A 20,040-nucleotide genomic window follows, 5' to 3' on the forward strand; every position below is an offset into this window, starting at 1 on the left:
CATTCTACTCCTACTCCGTCCCCTGGGCTGCTCTCTCCTCTCCCGGTCCAGCTTCAGCTCTGGAGCTCAGAGAGACCATCTCCATGGCATTGACATAAAGATCCATGCTGCTCACCCTGTTCACTCTCTTCTGCCTCCTGGTGGGCTAGGGAGGCACAGCACCAACAGTCAGACATTTACTCTCTGGTATCTCCATTCTCTCTCCCTCCCTCTCCCCCTCTAGTTTAAATGACTTGTAACGTCTGAGTAAATGTCTTTACCTTGTAGTACAGGTAGGAGGAGGTGGTGATGGCTGTCAGTAGGATCAGCAGCACTACAACGTGTCTGATGATGAAGGCTGGCAAGGGAGAGGCTGCAAACAGAAACACCTTTGATGAGGGGACTGATCATCATCACATAGATCTGTGGAAAATCTGTCAATGACAAAGTTATAAGTCTGGTTCATGTTCAGTTACCTGTGATGGTGAGGGAGAGGAGCTCACTCTCAGAGGAGAAGTTATGAGAGAAAACATAATTGTCATAAACACAGCTGTAGTTCCCTTGGTGGGAGTCATCTGCAGCAGGGAAGAGGAAGGCAGCAGAGTGATTGACAGCTGGCTGGGTCTGGGTTCTGTTGGAGCCGGTGAACGTGAGGAGGAAGGAGCCTCCTGGGTACTGTGGCTGAGTGGAGCAGGTGATGGTGAAGTTGTAGCCCCTGAACATCTCGGGCCCCTGGTGGCCCCTGGAGACCCCTCCCATTGGGTCAGTCAGGAAGATATCAGGCTGGACCAGGAGATCTGTAACAATAAAAGAGAACAAGAAAAACCTCTTCAACTAGTTTCCTATAGATATGACAATAACATCAGCATGTAACAGTGCCAGCCACCCTCCCTCACAGGGCAACATGAGTAGTGTGCCTACAGTCACTGAGACAACATATGTTGATATCAGGCTGAAGCAGGACATCTGGAACAAGAGGAGAGAAAAAGAAAACGTAGCTCCTCAACTACTTTCCTCATTTAGATGTGACAATAATATAATAATAATAATATGAATGAAGGAAATCAGTTGAATATCACTGAGTCACTGAGATCTTCAGTAAGTCCAATCTACTGGCAATGTTTGTCTATGGAGATTGCATGGCTGTGTGCTTAATTTTAAACACCTGTCAGCAACAGGTGTGGCTGAAATAGCCGGATCCACAAATGTCCACATACTTTTGGCCATATAGTGTGTTTTGTTATTACCTGAGCAGATCACTGTGAGTCCAGGACGGAGATCATACATTCTTCTACACTCCCTCAGTGAAGACTCAGACTCAGGACAGTAAACTCTAATCCCTCTAGTGGTGTTTCCAGGTAGTTCTGAAACATTGGAGCCACAACCCAGCTGTCTACACACTACTGCAGCTACATCCCTCTGGTTCCAGCCAGCTCCCACAGTCCTCCACTCTCCCTGGTCGTACCGCTCCACTCCACCAGCACAGCGACTGCCTCCTCCCACCAGCCTCACATCATTAGGCTCTGAGAAAAGAAAAGAGAGAGACAGTAATCTTACTATTTTCTCACTAAAACACACCTATATTGTCTCTCATATTCTTCACTCCAGGTGAGAAACAATGTTGATTGAGTGACAAACTGTTTCTTACCTGAGCAGGTGAGTCCAACAACATTACCAGGTGGGCAGGTGTTGTTCTCTCTGTCTGAGGTGTCACAGTCCAGGAGAAGGGACTCTTTGCCTTTACACTGGAACTCTTTATCCCAGGTCTGACCCCCACCTTCTCCATAGAGCCCCCCCTGTAGAGCTGCAGGAGCCCCACAGCCAACATCCCTACAGACTACCTCTGCATCCTGCCGGTCAAAGTCAGCTTCACACACTGAGGCCCAGGACTGATTGGACTTCACCTCCACTCTCCCAGAGCAGAGACCAGCTCCATCCACAAGCCGCACAGACTCTGGAGAAAAAGAGTTGGTTGAACATTCAATCAGTTTTGTTGATGACACTGTCAAGGACTAAACACAAATATGTTGGATAAAAGATTGTAGTTTGCTATGTTTGATACTGTAAGAGGTAGAAATGGGTTCTTAGTCACTCAGGATAGGGTTGGGAATAATGCAGGCAGGAGACAGGAATAAGTTCACTTCACTTTATAGAAAATAAACAGCTGGACATCCATCAGGCAGCTTCACTTCAGTACCATCTGAACTACAATGATCTGCCCATGAACATCTCCCATAAACCAATATGACAAACACAAATATAATGTTTAAATACATCTGACATCTCTCCCTCTATTTAAATGAAATAAAAACACATAAAACATGATACATGGTAATATTGTATAATGTATAAATAAATCTCTCAATATGACCCGTCTCTTACCTGAACAGGTCACATGACGATAATATCCACCATCACAGACACCAGGTCCTCCTATGATGTCACACTGTCTAATAGAAGACTCATTTCCCCTGCATCTACTATATAGTCTGACTCCTATTCTTCCATCTTCAAACAGAGATCCTCTAGATTCAGCTACAGGATTCCCACAGTCCAGCTCTCTACACACAACATTAACCTCTCTCATCATGCTCCACCACCACCAAGAACATAGACTCAACCACTCTCCTTCATGGAAGGCTTCCACTGTCCCAGAACAGGAAGTGGTCCCATTCACCAGTCTGACTGAGAGTTCAGCTGTAAACAGCAGAGAGGAAAACACAGTGGTGAGGACAGATGATGACTGATTCTGTTATTCTAACAGCAGTAATGCTTTGTGGTTGACAAGTATTAGTAGTTCCATAAAACACTACTTGTTATTGGGGTTTAGAATGGTTTGTATGGAGACATTAATTTCTCCAAGTGGGATAATAAAGTTGACTAATATTGAACTGCTATAATCACTGTAGATTTATACTCTACCTACCTGGTGGACTGACGCTTTGAGCCTGGAGATTTGAGGAGAAAGAGAGAGAAAGAGACAGAGAGATAGAGAGAAACAAAGGAGAAAGGGAGGAGTCAGAGGAAGAGAGAGACAGAGGTTAAATGAACATCAACATGACCTTTCATGATGTGATGGGGAAGACAGGCTTATCATGAGGTTTCACATGTGTTTGGTTACATAGTGACCAATGTTCTTCTGAGGGATAAAACAACAAACATTAAGAGTGTTTACTTATCAGACCCACATATATAATAAATATACTATAATATACTATATTCTTATGCTTTCAGTACTCACACATGAATCATATCCTGTTTGCAGGTCATGTGTTGTTTTGAGCCAGCGGTAAAAACACACTGACAGGACAGTTCATCTTATGGCCACTAGGTGGTAATCTGGTGTCACAGACGCAGGACTGGAGACTAGAAAGAAGCATTGTCCCAATTATCTCTCCTTTCCCCTAAAGTGTGCACTTGTTCCCTTCACTGAAATGTCTGGTAAACTAAATATAGTGGAAATGCCCACCTGATAACAGAAGTGGGAGAGTCCTCTGAGTGGAACGGTGGGAGACAAACAGTACCTCCTCTCTCTTCTCTTTTCTTCCTCTCCCCTTCTCTCATCCTCCTCTCCTCCCCCTTCTCATCTTCTCCTCGTCTCTTCTCCTCTTCTCCCATCTTCTCCTCCTCTTGCCTTCTCCCCCTCTCCTCTCCCCCCTCTCCTTTCCCAGCTACTCCCCTATCTCTCTCTCCTCTCTACTCCTCTCCCCTCTCCTATCCTCCCCTCCTCCTCTCCTTTCTTCTCCTCTTCTCTCCCCTCTTCTCCCCAATTATACTCGTCTCTTCTATCCCTCTACTCTTCTCCACTGTCTCATCTTCTCCCCCTCTCTTCTCTCCCCCCCTCTCTTATCCTCTTCTCGTCTCCCCCTCTTTTTTCCTTTTCTGCCCCTCCCCTCCCCTCTCCTCCACTATCCTCTTCCCTCCTCTCCTCTCCTCTCCTCTCCTCTTCCCTCTCCTCTCCTCTTCCCTCTCCTCCCCTCTCCTCTCCTTTCCTCTCCTCTCCTCCCCCTTTATTCCCCCTCTTCTCCCCCTCTTCCCTTCTCCTCTCCTACCTACTCTTATCCCTCTTTCTTCTCCTCTTCTCCCCCTCCCCTCTTCTCCCCCTCTCTTCGCCTCCTCTATTCCCCCTCATCTTCTCCCGCTCTCCTCTCCCCTCTCCCCTTCTCCTCTCCCCTCCTCTCCACTATCCTCCCCTCTCCTCTTTACCCCTCATCTCCTCTCCTCTTCTCCCTTGTCTCTCCTCTTCCCTCTCCTCTTCTTCCCTTTTCTCTCCTCTTCCACACTCTCCTCTCCTCTCCCTTTATTCCCCCTCGTCTCCCCCTCTTCCCTTCTCCTCTCCTCCCTACTCTTATCCCTCTTTCTTCTCCTCTCCTCCCCCTCTCCTCCCCCTCTCCTCCCCCGTCTCGCACTTCTCCCACCTCTCCTCTTCTCAATCGTCTCCTCTTCTCACTCGTCTCCTCTTCTCACTCCTCTCCTCTTCTCACTCCTCTCCTCTTCTCCCCGTCTCCTCTCCACTTCTACCCCTCTCCTCTCCCTCTCCTATTCTCCTCCTCTCCTCTCATCTCCTCTCCTCTCATCTCCCCTTCTCCCCCTCTCTGCTTCCTCCCCCTCTCCTCTTCTCCCCCTCTCCTCACCTCGTCTCCACCCCCTTCTTCTCTTCTCCTCCTCTCCCCCTCTCCTCTTCTCCACCTCTCCTCTTCTCCACCTATCTTCTTCTCCCCCCTCTTCTTCTCTTCTCCCCCTCTTTACTCTTATTCTGTCCCACCTCATATTCTCCCCCTCTCCTCTCCTCCTCTCCCCCTCTCCTCTTCTCCTCCTCTCCACCTCTCCTCTTCTCCACCTATCTTCTCCTCCCCCTCTCCACCTCTTCTTCTCTTCTCCCCCCTCTTTACTCTTATTCTGCCCCACCTCATATTCTTCTCTCCCTCTCTTCCCCCCATTTCTCCTCTTCTACCTCCTCTCCTCTCCCCCTCTCCTCTCCTCCTCTCCTCCTCTCCTCTCCCCCTCTTCTCACACTACATTGACACTCTCACACCAAACCCACACACATTCATAAACTACATAGGCTACACACACACACACACACACACACACACACACACACACACTTCTGCATTGATCATTTACTTCTTCTGCTCTGTTCGTGTGTGTGTGTGTGTGTGTGTGTGTGTGTGTGTGTGTGTGTGTGTAGAAAACACATGTTGACTCACCCTACTTGTAGAGAAACACCAAAGCCATCCTCCTCTTTCATGTATCCTACACGTCTATGACTCTGTCTTACAGGACTCCATTTTAGTTATTTTCTCCAAAGGTACCTGGCTAAAATGCTTGCTAGCTAGCATAACTTCCTGACATGGGCAACGATGCGCCAAGCCAGCTAGTTAATTAGTCTACTACACCTAGCTACAGTACATATTGAACTTCCATCCTCTCAGGCCAGCTAGTTAACATTAGTCTACTACATCTAGCTACAGTACATGTTGAACTTCCATCCTCTCAGGCCAGCTAGTTAACATTAACCTACTACATCTAGCTACATGTTGAACTTCCATCCTCTCAGGCCAGCTAGTTAACATTAGCCTACTACATCTAGCTACAGTACATGTTGAACTTCCATCCTCTCAGGCCAGCTAGTTAACATTAACCTACTACATCTAGCTACAGTACATGTTGAACTTCCATCCTCTCAGGCCAGCTAGTTAACATTAACCTACTACATCTAGCTACAGTACATGTTGAACTTCCATCCTCTCAGGCCAGCTAGTTAACATTAACCTACTACATCTAGCTACAGTACATGTTGAACTTCCATCCTCTCAGGCCAGCTAGTTAACATTAACCTACTACATCTAGCTACAGTACATGTTGAACTTCCATCCTCTCAGGCCAGCTAGTTAACATTAACCTACTACATCTAGCTACAGTACATGTTGAACTTCCATCCTCTCAGGCCAGCTAGTTAACATTAGCCTACTACATCTAGCTGCATGTTGAACTTCCATCCTCTCAGGCCAGCTAGTTAACATTAGTCTACTACATCTAGCTACAGTACATGTTGAACCTCCATCCTCTCAGGCCAGCTAGTTAACATTAACCTACTACATCTAGCTACAGTACATGTTGAACTTCTCTCCTCTCAGGCCAGCTAGTTAACATTAGCCTACTACATCTAGCTACAGTACATGTTGAACTTCCATCCTCTCAGGCCAGCTAGTTAACATTAACCTACTACATCTAGCTACATGTTGAACCTCCATCCTCTCAGGCCAGCTAGTTAACATTAACCTACTACATCTAGCTACAGTACATGTTGAACTTCCATCCTCTCAGGCCAGCTAGTTAACATTAACCTACTACATCTAGCTACAGTACATGTTGAACTTCCATCCTCTCAGGCCAGCTAGTTAATATTAACCTACTACATCTAGCTACAGTACATGTTGAACTTCCATCCTCTCAGGCCAGCTAGTTAACATTAACCTACTACATCTAGCTACAGTACATGTTGAACTTCCATCCTCTCAGGCCAGCTAGTTAACATTAACCTACTACATCTAGCTACAGTACATGTTGAACTTCCATCCTCTCAGGCCAGCTAGTTAACATTAGCCTACTACATCTAGCTACATGTTGAACTTCCATCCTGTCAGGCCAGCTAGTTAACATTAACCTACTACATCTAGCTACATGTTGAACCTCCATCCTCTCAGGTAAGCTAGTTAATATTAGCCTACTACATCTAGCTACATGTTGAACTTCCATCCTGTCAGGCCAGCTAGTTAACATTAGCCTACTACATCTAGCTACATGTTGAACTTCCATCCTATCAGGCCAGCTAGTTAACATTAACCTACTACATCTAGCTACATGTTGATCTTCCATCCTAACATTAACCACAATGAGATGCATTCATGTTTCTGTAAATGATGTTTGACTTGTGATGTGATTGGTCTGAAGCCAAATCCAAACTGGCTTCCCTTTACACTTTTATTTGGTGCACCAGGACCATTCACAGCTGAGTTCACTCAGTTTAGCTCAATGCTGATTGGCTAATAATTAATCAAACATATCCTCCTGCCAAACGTACAACGATATAGGAGACATATTCTGTCAGACTACAAGGACCCCAAAATAATTTTAAAACAAATATAATATTGACAAGGTCCTGTATCTGTTAGGTGAAATACCTCAGTGTGTAATCATGTCAGCAGAATGTGTGACCTGTTGTGATGAGAACAGGGTAACCAGTGGAGAACAAACACCACAGTAAATAAAACCTAGGACTAGATTTATCACTTTAGTTCATTTCCCTCAACATTTGTACTTCTACTTTTTGCACACACAGCCGCCAGGTGGCTAAGAGGGCCCTAGTGGAGCCAGCTGGCTGAGAGGGCCCTAGTGGAGCCAGGTGGCTGAGAGGGCCCTAGTGGAGCCAGCTTGGCTGAGAGGGCCCTAGTGGAGCAGGCTGGCTGAGAGGGCCCTAGTGGAGCCAGGTGGCTGAGAGGGCCCTAGTGGAGCCAGGTGGCTGAGAGGGCCCTAGTGGAGCCAGGTGGCTGAGAGGGCCCTAGTGGAGCCAGCTGGCTGAGAGGGCCCTAGTGGAGCCAGCTTGGCTGAGAGGGCCCTAGTGGAGCAGGCTGGCTGAGAGGGCCCTAGTGGAGCCAGGTGGCTGAGAGGGCCCTATTGGAGCCAGGTGGCTGAGAGGGCCCTAGTGGAGAAAGGTGGCTGAGAGGGCCCTAGTGTATCCAGCTTGGCTGAGAGGGCCCTAGTGGAGCAGGCTGGCTGAGAGGGCCCTAGTGGAGCCAGGTGGCTGAGAGGGCCCTAGTGGAGCCAGCTAGCTGAGAGGGCCATAGTGGAGCCAGCTAGCTGAGATGGCCCTAGTGGAGCCAGCTAGCTCAGAGGGCCATAGTGGAGCCAGGTGGCTGAGAGGGCCCTAGTGGAGCCAGCTGGCTGAGAGGGCCCTAGTGGAGCCAGCTTGGCTGAGAGGGCCCTAGTGGAGCAGGCTGGCTGAGAGGGCCCTAGTGGAGCCAGGTGGCTGAGAGGGCCCTATTGGAGCCAGGTGGCTGAGAGGGCCCTAGTGGAGAAAGGTGGCTGAGAGGGCCCTAGTGGAGCCAGCTGGCTGAGAGGGCCCTAGTAGAGCTCTTCCACAAATCTCTCTCTCCCCTCTCCATTTCTCTCCGTTACCCTCCTCCCTCCCCTCCCCTACCCTCCTTTCTCCCCGTCCCTCCTCTGTCCCCTCCCATCCACTGCTCTCCCCACCCCTCCTCTCTCCTCCCTCTCGCTCTGCTCATCTCTGTCTTGCGCACACGCTCTCTCTCTCTCTCTCTCTCTCTTGTTCTCTCTCTTGTTCTCTCTCTCTCTCTCTCTCTCTCTCTCTCTTGTTCTCTCTCTCTTCGTGACATATAGTGTTCGACCTGTTGATCTTGACTCAGCTCATAGACCTCTATCATCTACACCCCTCCCTTCTCCTACTCTAACATAACACCAATATAATATATAATACATAATATATACTCTCATTCATTTACATTGAGACAGATACAATCAATCATTGACACACTGAATATACAACAGTCAGACGCATGACACCATCACAACTTAACTGACAGTAGTGCCTGTCCCCAGATGGACAGTTAGACTACAGTAAAGTACATTTACAGGTGATCACATCATTGTCCTGCTTTGAGACACATTTTTACTGTCTGCTTCCAGTTGAATGTTATTTTACTAACCCTGCAAATTATAATATATCTTACAATATCAAATCATATCTCAGTAACTGTCACAAGTGTATATCAGTGTAACAGCATCCTACCTGTGCTCCACAACAGGGGCATCAGTACCACTGCAGGTATCATGTCTGCCTCTAACTGGGGCTCCACAGTCTGCTGTCATAAAGAGTGGACTGAAGAGTGGAAAATACTGCTAGGCTATATGACTTCTCTCTCATTACGTCCTAACGTCAATGATGTGAGATTAACTTCTTAGCAACTTATCTTAGATCAGTGGTTGAACACACTACAGCAAACTGATATGTTAAAACAACTCCACAGGAAACTGCTGACAGAGCAGCAACGTTTCACATAGTGTCCTATAATATCACCTCTAACTTTCTACTGCTTGAGTTCAACTCTTATAGAATATTGGCATAATGTTCCAGCACCTAAATATAAACAGTACCAGCACCCAAAATGAGCACTGATGAGGTCTCATGTTAGAGCAGGAGAAGGGGGGATTTGGTGTAGAAGCTAGAGGTCTGTTACCAAGTCAACTCAACAGGCCTGATGCTATATGTCAGGGTCAGGCTGGGCCAAGAGAGGAACAGGTTACTGGTTATGATGGCATTAATGGTGAGAAGTCAGTGATGAAAAGATGAAGAGGAGAGGAGAGGAGAGGAGAGGAGAGGAGGTTGAAAAGTTGAACAGAGGATAGGGGTAGAAAAGAGGGGAGAGATAAGAGGAGGATGGGAGAAGGGGAGATGAGGTACTGTTTGTCTCCCACCGTTCCACTCAGAGGACTCTACTGTTATCAAGTGGGCGTTTCCACTATATTTAGTTTACCAGTCATTTCAGTGAAGGGAACAAGTGCACACTTTAGGAGAAAGGAGAGATAGTTGGGACAATGATTCCATCTGGTCTCCAGTCCTGCGTCTGTGACACCAGATTACCACCTAGTGGCCATAAGAGGAACTATCCTGTCAGTGTGTTTTTACTGCTGGCTCAAAACAACACATGACCTGCAAACAGGATATGATTCATGTGTGAGTACTAAAAGCATATGAATATAGTATATTATACTATATGTATTATATATATGTGGGTCTGATAAGTAAACACTCTTAATGTTTGCTGTTTTATCACTCAGAAGAACAATGTGTCAGGACATACGCCAGAGATGAGAAGCAGGTACGTGGAATCAACATTTAATCAGGAACAGACAAAGACAAGAACAGCGTCAGCACACGGGTACAAAACCACAAACCACAATTAATGCTGAAGCAGGGAACAGATCGGGGAACCAGACAGATGTAGTGAAGGTAATGACAGAGGTGACAGAGCGGTCGGTCGGTCTGGGGGATGGACTCAGGGAGAGAGTGGAGGGATGACTAGTAGTTCTGTCTGTCTGTCTGTCTGTCTGGGGCCTGGACTCAGGGAGAGAGTGGAGGGATGACTAGTAGTTCTGTCTGTCTGTCTGTCTGTCTGTCTGTCTGTCTGTCTGTCTGTCTGTCTGTCTGTCTGTCTGTCTGTCTGTCTGTCTGTGGGTCTGTCGCCTGGACTCAGGGAGAGAGTGGAGGGATGACTAGTAGTTCTGTCTGTCTGTCTGTCTGTCTGTCTGTCTGTCTGATGGACTCAGGGAGAGAGTGGAGGGGTGACTAGTAGTTCTGTCTGTCTGTCTGTCTGTCTGGGGCCTGGACTCAGGGAAAGAGTGGAGGGGTGACTCTTCAACTGATCGCTACCTGCCCGTCCGTCCAGCATCACTACTCTGGACGACTCTGACTTAGAATACGTGGACAGCTACAAATACCTAGGTTTCTGGTCAGACTGTAAACTCTCCTTCCAGACTCATATCAAACATCTCCAATCCAAAATTAAATCTAGAATCGGCTTCCTATTTCTCAACAAAGCATCCTTCACTCATGCAGCCAACCATACCCTCGTAAAGCTGACTATCCTATCGTCCACTTCGGCGATGTCATTTACAAAATAGCCTCCAACACTCTACTCAAGAAATTGGATGCAGTCTATCACAGTGCCATCCGTTTTGTCACCAAAGCCCCATATACTACCCACCACTGTGACCTGTATGCTCTCGTTGGCTGGCCCTCGCTTCATACTCGTCGCCAAACCCACTGGCTCCATGTCATCTACAAGACCCTGCTAGGTAAAGTCCCCCTGTCACGCCCTGGCCTTAGTATTTTGTGTTTTCATCTTTCATTAAAGATGTATAAAGATAACCACGTTACATTTTGGTCCTCCTCTCTTTCAACAGAAGAATCCCGTAACAGAATCACCCACCACAACAGGACCAAGCGGCGTGGTGACAGGCAGCGGCAGCAGGAGCAGTGAAATCAAGATTTCTGGAGTTGGGAGGAAATCTTGGACGGAAAAGGACCCTGGGATCAGCCTGGAGAATATCGCCGCCCCAAAGAAGAGCTGGAGGCGGAGAGGCGCTGGTAAGAGGAGGCAGCACGACGACGTGGATGGAAGTCCGAGAGTCAGCCCCAAAAATGTATTGTGGGGGGGGGGGGACACCGGGAGTATGGCGAAGCCTGGTAGGAGACCTGTGCCAACTTCCTGTGCTTACCAGGGGGCTAGAGAGACCGGGCAGGCACCGTGTTATGCTGTGGAGCGCACGGTGTCCCCAGTGCGGGTGCATAGCCCGGCTCCGCGTGTCGGCCGGGCTAGAGTGGGCATTGAGCCAAGTGCCATGAAGCCGGCTCTACGCATCTGGTCTCCAGTGCGTCTCCTTGGGCCGGCTTACATGGTACCAGCCTTGCGCATGGTGTCCCCGGTTCGCCTGCATAGCCCAGTGCGGGCTATTCCACCTCACCGCACTGGCAGGGCGACCGGGAGCATTCAACCAGGTAAGGTAAGGTTATATCCTTCCTGTTTGGCCCTGTCCGGGGGTGTAGATCATTGACAAAAAAATTACAATATTTTTTTTTAATCCCATTTTATAAGTAAAGGAGTGAATATTTTCTGAAGGCACAACATCATAACAATAATCTGCATCGTAAATAAATATCAACATCAGGAGAGATTTATACATCTAAAAGTAAACAAACTACAACAATAAACCACATTGACTTGTGAAAAATATGTCCCCTTTTATTAAAGTGTTTCAAACTACAAAGAATGAACAGATGATTATAATACATGGACTAATAATGGAGACACTTCAGCATAAAGAATCTAACAGTAGGCTATACTAAATAATATAATAATACATGGACTAATAATGGAGACACTTCAACATAAAGAATCTAACAGTAGGCTATACTAAATAATACATGGACTAATAATGGAGACTCTTCAGCATAAAGAATCTAACAGTAGGCTATACTAAATAATATAATAATACATGGACTAATAATGGAGACACTTCAACATAAAGAATCTAACAGTAGGCTATACTAAATAATATAATAATACATGGACTAATAATGGAGACTCTTCAACATAAAGAATCTAACAGTAGGCTATACTAAATAATACATGGACTAATAATGGAGACTCTTCAGCATAAAGAATCTAACAGTAGGCTATACTAAATAATATAATAATACATGGACTAATAATGGAGACTCTTCAGCATAAAGAATCTAACAGTAGGCTATACTAAATAATATAATAATACATGGACTAATAATGGAGACTCTTCAGCATAAAGAATCTAACAGTAGGCTATACTAAATAATATAATAATACATGGACTAATAATGGAGACTCTTCAGCATAAAGAATCTAACAGTAGGCTATACTAAATAATACATGGACTAATAATGGAGACTCTTCAGCATAAAGAATCTAACAGTAGGCTATACTAAATAATATAATAATACATGGACTAATAATGGAGACACTTCAGCATAAAGAATCTAACAGTAGGCTATACTAAATAATACATGGACTAATAATGGAGACTCTTCAACATAAAGAATCTAACAGTAGGCTATACTAAATAATATAATAATACATGGACTAATAATGGAGACACTTCAGCATAAAGAATCTAACAGTAGGCTATACTAAATAATATAATAATACATGGACTAATAATGGAGACTCTTCAACATAAAGAATCTAACAGTAGGCTATACTAAATAATACATGGACTAATAATGGAGACACTTCAACATAAAGAATCTAACAGTAGGCTATACTAAATAATATAATAATACATGGACTAATAATGGAGACACTTCAGCATAAAGAATCTAACAGTAGGCTATACTAAATAATATAATATATATAATGTATAGAATGCTGTGGAGGCTGGTGGGAGGAGCTATAGGAGGACTGGCTCATTGTATTGGCTGGAAGGGAATGAATGTATAGAATGCTGTGGAGGCTGGTGGGAGGAGCTATAGGATGACTGGCTCATTGTATTGGCTGGAAGGGAATGATTGTATAGAATGCTGTGGAGGCTGGTGGGAGGAGCTATAGGAGGACTGGCTCATTGTATTGGCTGGAAGGGAATGAATGTATAGAATGCTGTGGAGGCTGGTGGGAGGAGCTATAGGAGGACTGGCTCATTGCATTGGCTGGAAGGGAATGAATGTATAGAATGCTGTGGAGGCTGGTGGGAGGAGCTATAGGAGGACTGGCTCATTGTATTGGCTGGAAGGGAATGAATGTATAGAATGCGGTGGAGGCTGGTGGGAGGAGCTACAGGAGGACTGGCTCATTGTATTGGCTGGAAGGGAATGAATGTATAGAATGCGGTGGAGGCTGGTGGGAGGAGCTATAGGAGGACTGGCTCATTGTATTGGCTGGAAGGGAATGAATGTATAGAATGCGGTGGAGGCTGGTGGGAGGAGCTATAGGAGGACTGGCTCATTGTATTGGCTGGAAGGGAATGAATGTATAGAATGCGGTGGAGGCTGGTGGGAGGAGCTATAGGAGGACTGGCTCATTGTATTGGCTGGAAGGGAATGAATGTATAGAATGCTTTGGAGGCTGGTGGGAGGAGCTATAGGAGGACTGGCTCATTGTATTGGCTGGAAGGGAATGAATGTATAGAATGCGGTGGAGGCTGGTGGGAGGAGCTATAGGAGGACTGGCTCATTGTATTGGCTGGAAGGGAATAATGTATAGAATGCGGTGGAGGCTGGTGGGAGGAGCTATAGGAGGACTGGCTCATTGTATTGGCTGGAAGGGAATGAATGTATAGAATGCGGTGGAGGCTGGTGGGAGGAGCTATAGGAGGACTGGCTCATTGTATTGGCTGGAAGGGAATGAATGTATAGAATGCGGTGGAGGCTGGTGGGAGGAGCTACAGGAGGACTGGCTCATTGTATTGGCTGGAAGGGAATGAATGTATAGAATGCGGTGGAGGCTGGTGGGAGGAGCTATAGGTGGACTGGCTCATTGTATTGGCTGGAAGGGAATGAATGTATAGAATGCGGTGGAGGCTGGTGGGAGGAGCTATAGGAGGACTGGCTCATTGTATTGGCTGGAAGGGAATGAATGTATAGAATGCGGTGGAGGCTGGTGGGAGGAGCTATAGGAGGACTGGCTCATTGTATTGGCTGGAAGGGAATGAATGTATAGGATGCGGTGGAGGCTGGTGGGAGGAGCTATAGGTGGACTGGCTCATTGTATTGGCTGGAAGGGAATGAATGTATAGAATGCGGTGGAGGCTGGTGGGAGGAGCTATAGGAGGACTGGCTCATTGTATTGGCTGGAAGGGAATGAATGTATAGAATGCTGTGGAGGCTGGTGGGAGGAGCTATAGGAGGACTGGCTCATTGTATTGGCTGGAAGGGAATGAATGTATAGAATGCTGTGGAGGCTGGTGGGAGGAGCTATAGGAGGACTGGCTCATTGCATTGGCTGGAAGGGAATGAATGTATAGAATGCTGTGGAGGCTGGTGGGAGGAGCTATAGGAGGACTGGCTCATTGTATTGGCTGGAAGGGAATGAATGTATAGAATGCGGTGGAGGCTGGTGGGAGGAGCTACAGGAGGACTGGCTCATTGTATTGGCTGGAAGGGAATGAATGTATAGAATGCGGTGGAGGCTGGTGGGAGGAGCTATAGGAGGACTGGCTCATTGTATTGGCTGGAAGGGAATGAATGTATAGAATGCGGTGGAGGCTGGTGGGAGGAGCTATAGGAGGACTGGCTCATTGTATTGGCTGGAAGGGAATGAATGTATAGAATGCGGTGGAGGCTGGTGGGAGGAGCTATAGGAGGACTGGCTCATTGTATTGGCTGGAAGGGAATGAATGTATAGAATGCTTTGGAGGCTGGTGGGAGGAGCTATAGGAGGACTGGCTCATTGTATTGGCTGGAAGGGAATGAATGTATAGAATGCGGTGGAGGCTGGTGGGAGGAGCTATAGGAGGACTGGCTCATTGTATTGGCTGGAAGGGAATAATGTATAGAATGCGGTGGAGGCTGGTGGGAGGAGCTATAGGAGGACTGGCTCATTGTATTGGCTGGAAGGGAATGAATGTATAGAATGCGGTGGAGGCTGGTGGGAGGAGCTATAGGAGGACTGGCTCATTGTATTGGCTGGAAGGGAATGAATGTATAGAATGCGGTGGAGGCTGGTGGGAGGAGCTACAGGAGGACTGGCTCATTGTATTGGCTGGAAGGGAATGAATGTATAGAATGCGGTGGAGGCTGGTGGGAGGAGCTATAGGTGGACTGGCTCATTGTATTGGCTGGAAGGGAATGAATGTATAGAATGCGGTGGAGGCTGGTGGGAGGAGCTATAGGAGGACTGGCTCATTGTATTGGCTGGAAGGGAATGAATGTATAGGATGCGGTGGAGGCTGGTGGGAGGAGCTATAGGTGGACTGGCTCATTGTATTGGCTGGAAGGGAATGAATGTATAGAATGCGGTGGAGGCTGGTGGGAGGAGCTATAGGAGGACTGGCTCATTGTATTGGCTGGAAGGGAATGAATGTATAGAATGCGGTGGAGGCTGGTGGGAGGAGCTATAGGAGGACTGGCTCATTGTATTGGCTGGAAGGGAATGAATGTATAGAATGCGGTGGGCTGGTGGGAGGAGCTATAGGAGGACTGGCTCATTGTATTGGCTGGAAGGGAATGAATGTATAGAATGCGGTGGAGGCTGGTGGGAGGAGCTATAGGAGGACTGGCTCATTGTATTGGCTGGAAGGGAATGAATGGAACAGTATCAAACAGATCAAGTGTTTGACTCCGTTCCACCTACTCCGTTTCAGCCATTACAATGAGCCAGGTTTCTGAGGCTCCTCCCACCAGCCTCCACTGGTGGAATGCAAAACAGACCTAATTGAGCTAGTTTCTGAAATGAACCGAAACCCCATGTTACCCAGAACCCCATGTTACCCAGAACCCCATGTTACCCAGAACCCCATGTTACCCAGAACCCCATGTTACCCAAAACCCCATGTTCCCCAACACCCCATGTTACCCAGAACCCCATGTTACCCAGAACCCCATGTTACCCAAAACCCCATGTTACCCAAAACCCCATGTTACCCAAAACCCCATGTTACCCAGAACCCCATGTTACCAAAACCCCATGTTACCCAGAACCCCATGTTACCCAGAACCCCATGTTACCCAGAACCCCATGTTTCTCTGGTGGTAAAAACCAAACTAAATGAATAATGGTGGTTGCAGTCACTCCTTTTAGATTTCTTCCAAGGTTCTAGAAAGAGAAACTAATTCTGAACTTGTTATTAAAATTAGAACCACTTCAGGTTTGTCACCACATTTTAAACACCAGTCCACTGCTGACCATCGATTTAAAACACAAAACTGACCTAAGATCAGCCTGTAGGGTCAGGTTCATTCTCCTCCTACTCCGTCCCCTGGGCTGCTCTCTCTTCTCCCGGTCCAGCTTCAGCTCTGGAGCTCAGAGAGACCATCTCCATGGCATTGACATAAAGATCCATGCTGCTCACCCTGTTCACTCTCTTCTGCCTCCTGGTGGGCTAGGGAGACACAGCACCAACAGTCAGACATTTACTCTCTCATTTCTCCATTCTCTCTCCCTCCCCCTCACCCTCTCCCTCTAGTTTAAATGACTTGTAACGTCTGAGTAAATGTCTTTACCTTGTAGTACAGGTAGGAGGTGGTGATGGCTGTCAGTAGGATCAGCAGCACTACAACGTGTCTGATGATGAAGGCTGGCAGAGGAGAGGCTGCAAACAGAAAAACCTTTGATGAGGGGACTGATCATCATCACATAGATCTGTGGGAAATCTGTCATTGACAAAGTTATAAGTCTGGTTCATGTTCAGTTACCTGTGATGGTGAGGGAGAGGAGCTCACTCTCAGAGGAGAAGTTATGAGAGAAAACATAATTGTCATAAACACAGCTGTAGTTCCCTTGGTGGGAGTCATCTGCAGCAGGGAAGAGGAAGGCAGCAGAGTGATTGACAGCTGGCTGGGTCTGGGTTCTGTTGGTGCCGGTGAATGTGAGGAGGAAGGAGCCTCCTGGGTACTGTGGCTGAGTGGAGCAGGTGATGGTGAAGTTGTAGCCCCTGAACATCTCGGGCCCCTGGTGGCCCCTGAAGACCCCTCCCATTGGGTCAGTCAGGAAGATATCAGGCTGGACCAGGAGATCTGTAACAATAAAAGAGAACAAGACAAACCTCTTCAACTAGTTTCCTATAGATATGACAATAACATCAGCATGTAACAGTGCCAGCCACCCTCCCTCACAGGGCAACATGAGTAGTGGGCCTACAGTCACTGAGACAACATATGTTGATATCAGGCTGAAGCAGGACATCTGGAACAAGAGGAGAGAAAAAGAAAACGTAGCTCCTCAACTACTTTCCTCATTTAGATGTGACAATAACATGACGTGACAGTGGTAGTGAGTAGAGACGTTCACTGAGATAACACTCAAATACAAAAGCATTCTGGGATATTTAAGTTGTATTTGATTCCTACTTGACTGAGTGATCTATTTAGTAAAGCAGACTGACAAGTTAAACAGTCATCATGAGAGGTGCAGAGGAAGTTGTATGAATGAAGGAAATCAGTTGAATATAATTATAATATGTTGATATTTCCTGAGCAGATCACTGTGAGTCCAGGAAGGAGATATAATACATGGACAAAAGTATGTGGAACTCAGCAGTGAGTTTTACAACAGAGGATTATTTTTAGGCTCTACGTGGTTCAGAACTCGGCGGTCCGTTCTGTGAGCTTGTGTTGTCTACCACTTCACGGCTGAGCCGTTGTTGCTCCTAGACTTGCCACGTTAAGTCACTGAGATCTTCAGTAAGTCCAATCTACTGGCAATGTTTGTCAATGGAGATTGCATGGGTGTGTGCTCAATTTTAAACACCTGTCAGCAACTGCTGTGGCTGAAATAGCCGGATCCACAAATGTCCACATACTTTTGGCCATATAGTGTATCTTGTTATTACCTGAGCAGATCACTGTGAGTCCAGGAAGGAGATCATCCATTCTTCTACACTCCCTCAGTGAAAACTCAGACCCAGAACAGTAAACTCTAATCCCTCTAGTGGTGTTTCCAGGTGGTACTGAAACAGTGGAGCCACAACCCAGCTGTCTACACACTACTGCAGCTACAGCCTCCTGGTTCCAGTTATCAGCTCCCACAGTCCTTCACTCTCCCTGGTCGTACCACTCCACTCCACCAGCACAGCGACTGCCTCCTCCCACCAGCCTCACATCATCAGGCTCTGAGAAAAGAAAAGAGTGAGACAGTAATCTTACTATTTTCTCACTAAAACACACCTATATTGTCTCTCATATTCTTCACTCCAGGTGAGAAACAATGTTGATTGAGTGACAAACTGTTTCTTACCTGAGCAGGTGAGTCCAACAGCATTACCAGGTAGGCAGGTGTTGTTTTTTCTGTCTGAGGTGTCACAGTCCAGGAGACGGGACTCTTTGCCTTTACACTGGAACTCTTTATCCCAGGTCTGACCCTCACCTTCTCCATAGAGCCCCCCCTGTAGAGCTGCAGGAGCCCCACAGCCAAGCTCCCCACAGACTACCTCTGCATCCTGCCGGTCAAAGTCAGCTTCACACACTGAGGCCCAGGACTGATTGGACTTCACCTCCACTCTCCCAGAGCAGAGACCAGCTCCATCCACAAGCCGCACAGACTCTGGAGAAAAAGAGTTGGTTGAACATTCAATCAGTTTTGTTGATGACACTGTCAAGGACTAAACACAAATATGTTGGATAAAAGATTGTAGTTTGCTATGTTTGATACTGTAAGAGGTAGAAATGGGTTCTTAGTCACTCAGGATCGGGTTGGGAATAATGCAGGCAGGAGACAGGAATAAGTTCACTTCACTTTATAGAAAATAAACAGCTGGACATCCATCAGGCAGCTTCACTTCAGTACCATCTGAACTACAATGATCTGCCCATGAACATCTCCCATAAACCAATATGACAAACACAAATATAATGTTTAAATACATCTGACATCCCTCCCTCTATTTAAATGAAATAAAAACACATAAAACATGATACATGGTAATATTGTATAATGTATAAATAAATCTCTCAATATGACCAGTCTCTTACCTGAACAGGTCACATGATGATAATATTCACCATCACAGACACCATGTCCTCTTCTGTTGTCACACTGTCTAGTAGAAGACTCATTTCCCCTGCATCTACTATATAGTCTGACTCCTATTCTTCCATCTTCAATCAGAGGTCCTCTAGAGGCAGCTACAGGATTCCCACAGCCCTGCTGTCTACACACAACCGTAGCCTGTCTCATCATGCTCCAAAACCACCTAAAACATAGACCTGACCACTCTCCTTCATGGAAGGCTTCCACTGTCCCAGAACAGGAAGTGGTCCCATTCACCAGTCTGACTGAGAGTTCAGCTGTAAACAGCAGAGAGGAAAACACAGTGGTGAGGACAGATGATGACAGTGATTCTGTTATTCTAACAGCAGTGATGCTTTGTGGTTGACAAGTATTAGTAGTTCCATAAAACACTACTTGTTATTGGGGTTTAGAATAGTTTGTATGGACACATGAATTTCTCCATGTGGGATAATAAAGTTGACTAATATTGAACTGCTATAATCACTGTAGATTTATACTCTACCTACCTGGTGGACTGACGCTTTGAGCCTGGAGATCTGAGGAGAAAGAGAGAGACAGAGGAGAAAGAGAGAGAAAGAGACAGAGAGATAGAGAGAAACAAAGGAGAAAGAGACAGAGAGAGAAAGGGAGGAGTCAGAGGAAGAGAGAGACAGAGGAGAAAGAGACAGAGAGACAGAGAGAAACAAAGGAGAAAGGGAGGAGTCAGAGGAAGAGAGAGACAGAGGTTAAATGAACATCAACATGACCATTCATGATGTGATGGGAAGACAGTCTTATCATGATG

The 20,040-nt window shown here is 46.5% G+C and overlaps 1 protein-coding gene across 1 annotated transcript; it reads right to left on the reverse strand.

Annotated features, from left to right (window-relative positions):
• Nucleotides 1-468: 468 nt before the first annotated feature.
• Nucleotides 469-19,529, reverse strand: LOC110511350 (deleted in malignant brain tumors 1 protein-like; the record flags this gene model as incomplete). The annotated part of the gene is made up of 4 exons (XM_036971881.1): nucleotides 19,217-19,529; nucleotides 18,483-18,788; nucleotides 1,227-1,502; nucleotides 469-776 (listed from the first exon to the last, which is right to left on the reverse strand). Coding segments are annotated over exons 1-4 (1,098 nt in total), but the record flags the coding sequence as incomplete, so codon positions are not given.
• Between the last annotated feature and the right edge of the window lie 511 nt (nucleotides 19,530-20,040).

This window comes from Oncorhynchus mykiss, unplaced genomic scaffold (assembly GCF_013265735.2).
Source record: "Oncorhynchus mykiss isolate Arlee unplaced genomic scaffold, USDA_OmykA_1.1 un_scaffold_85, whole genome shotgun sequence".
NCBI lineage: Eukaryota > Metazoa > Chordata > Actinopteri > Salmoniformes > Salmonidae > Oncorhynchus > Oncorhynchus mykiss.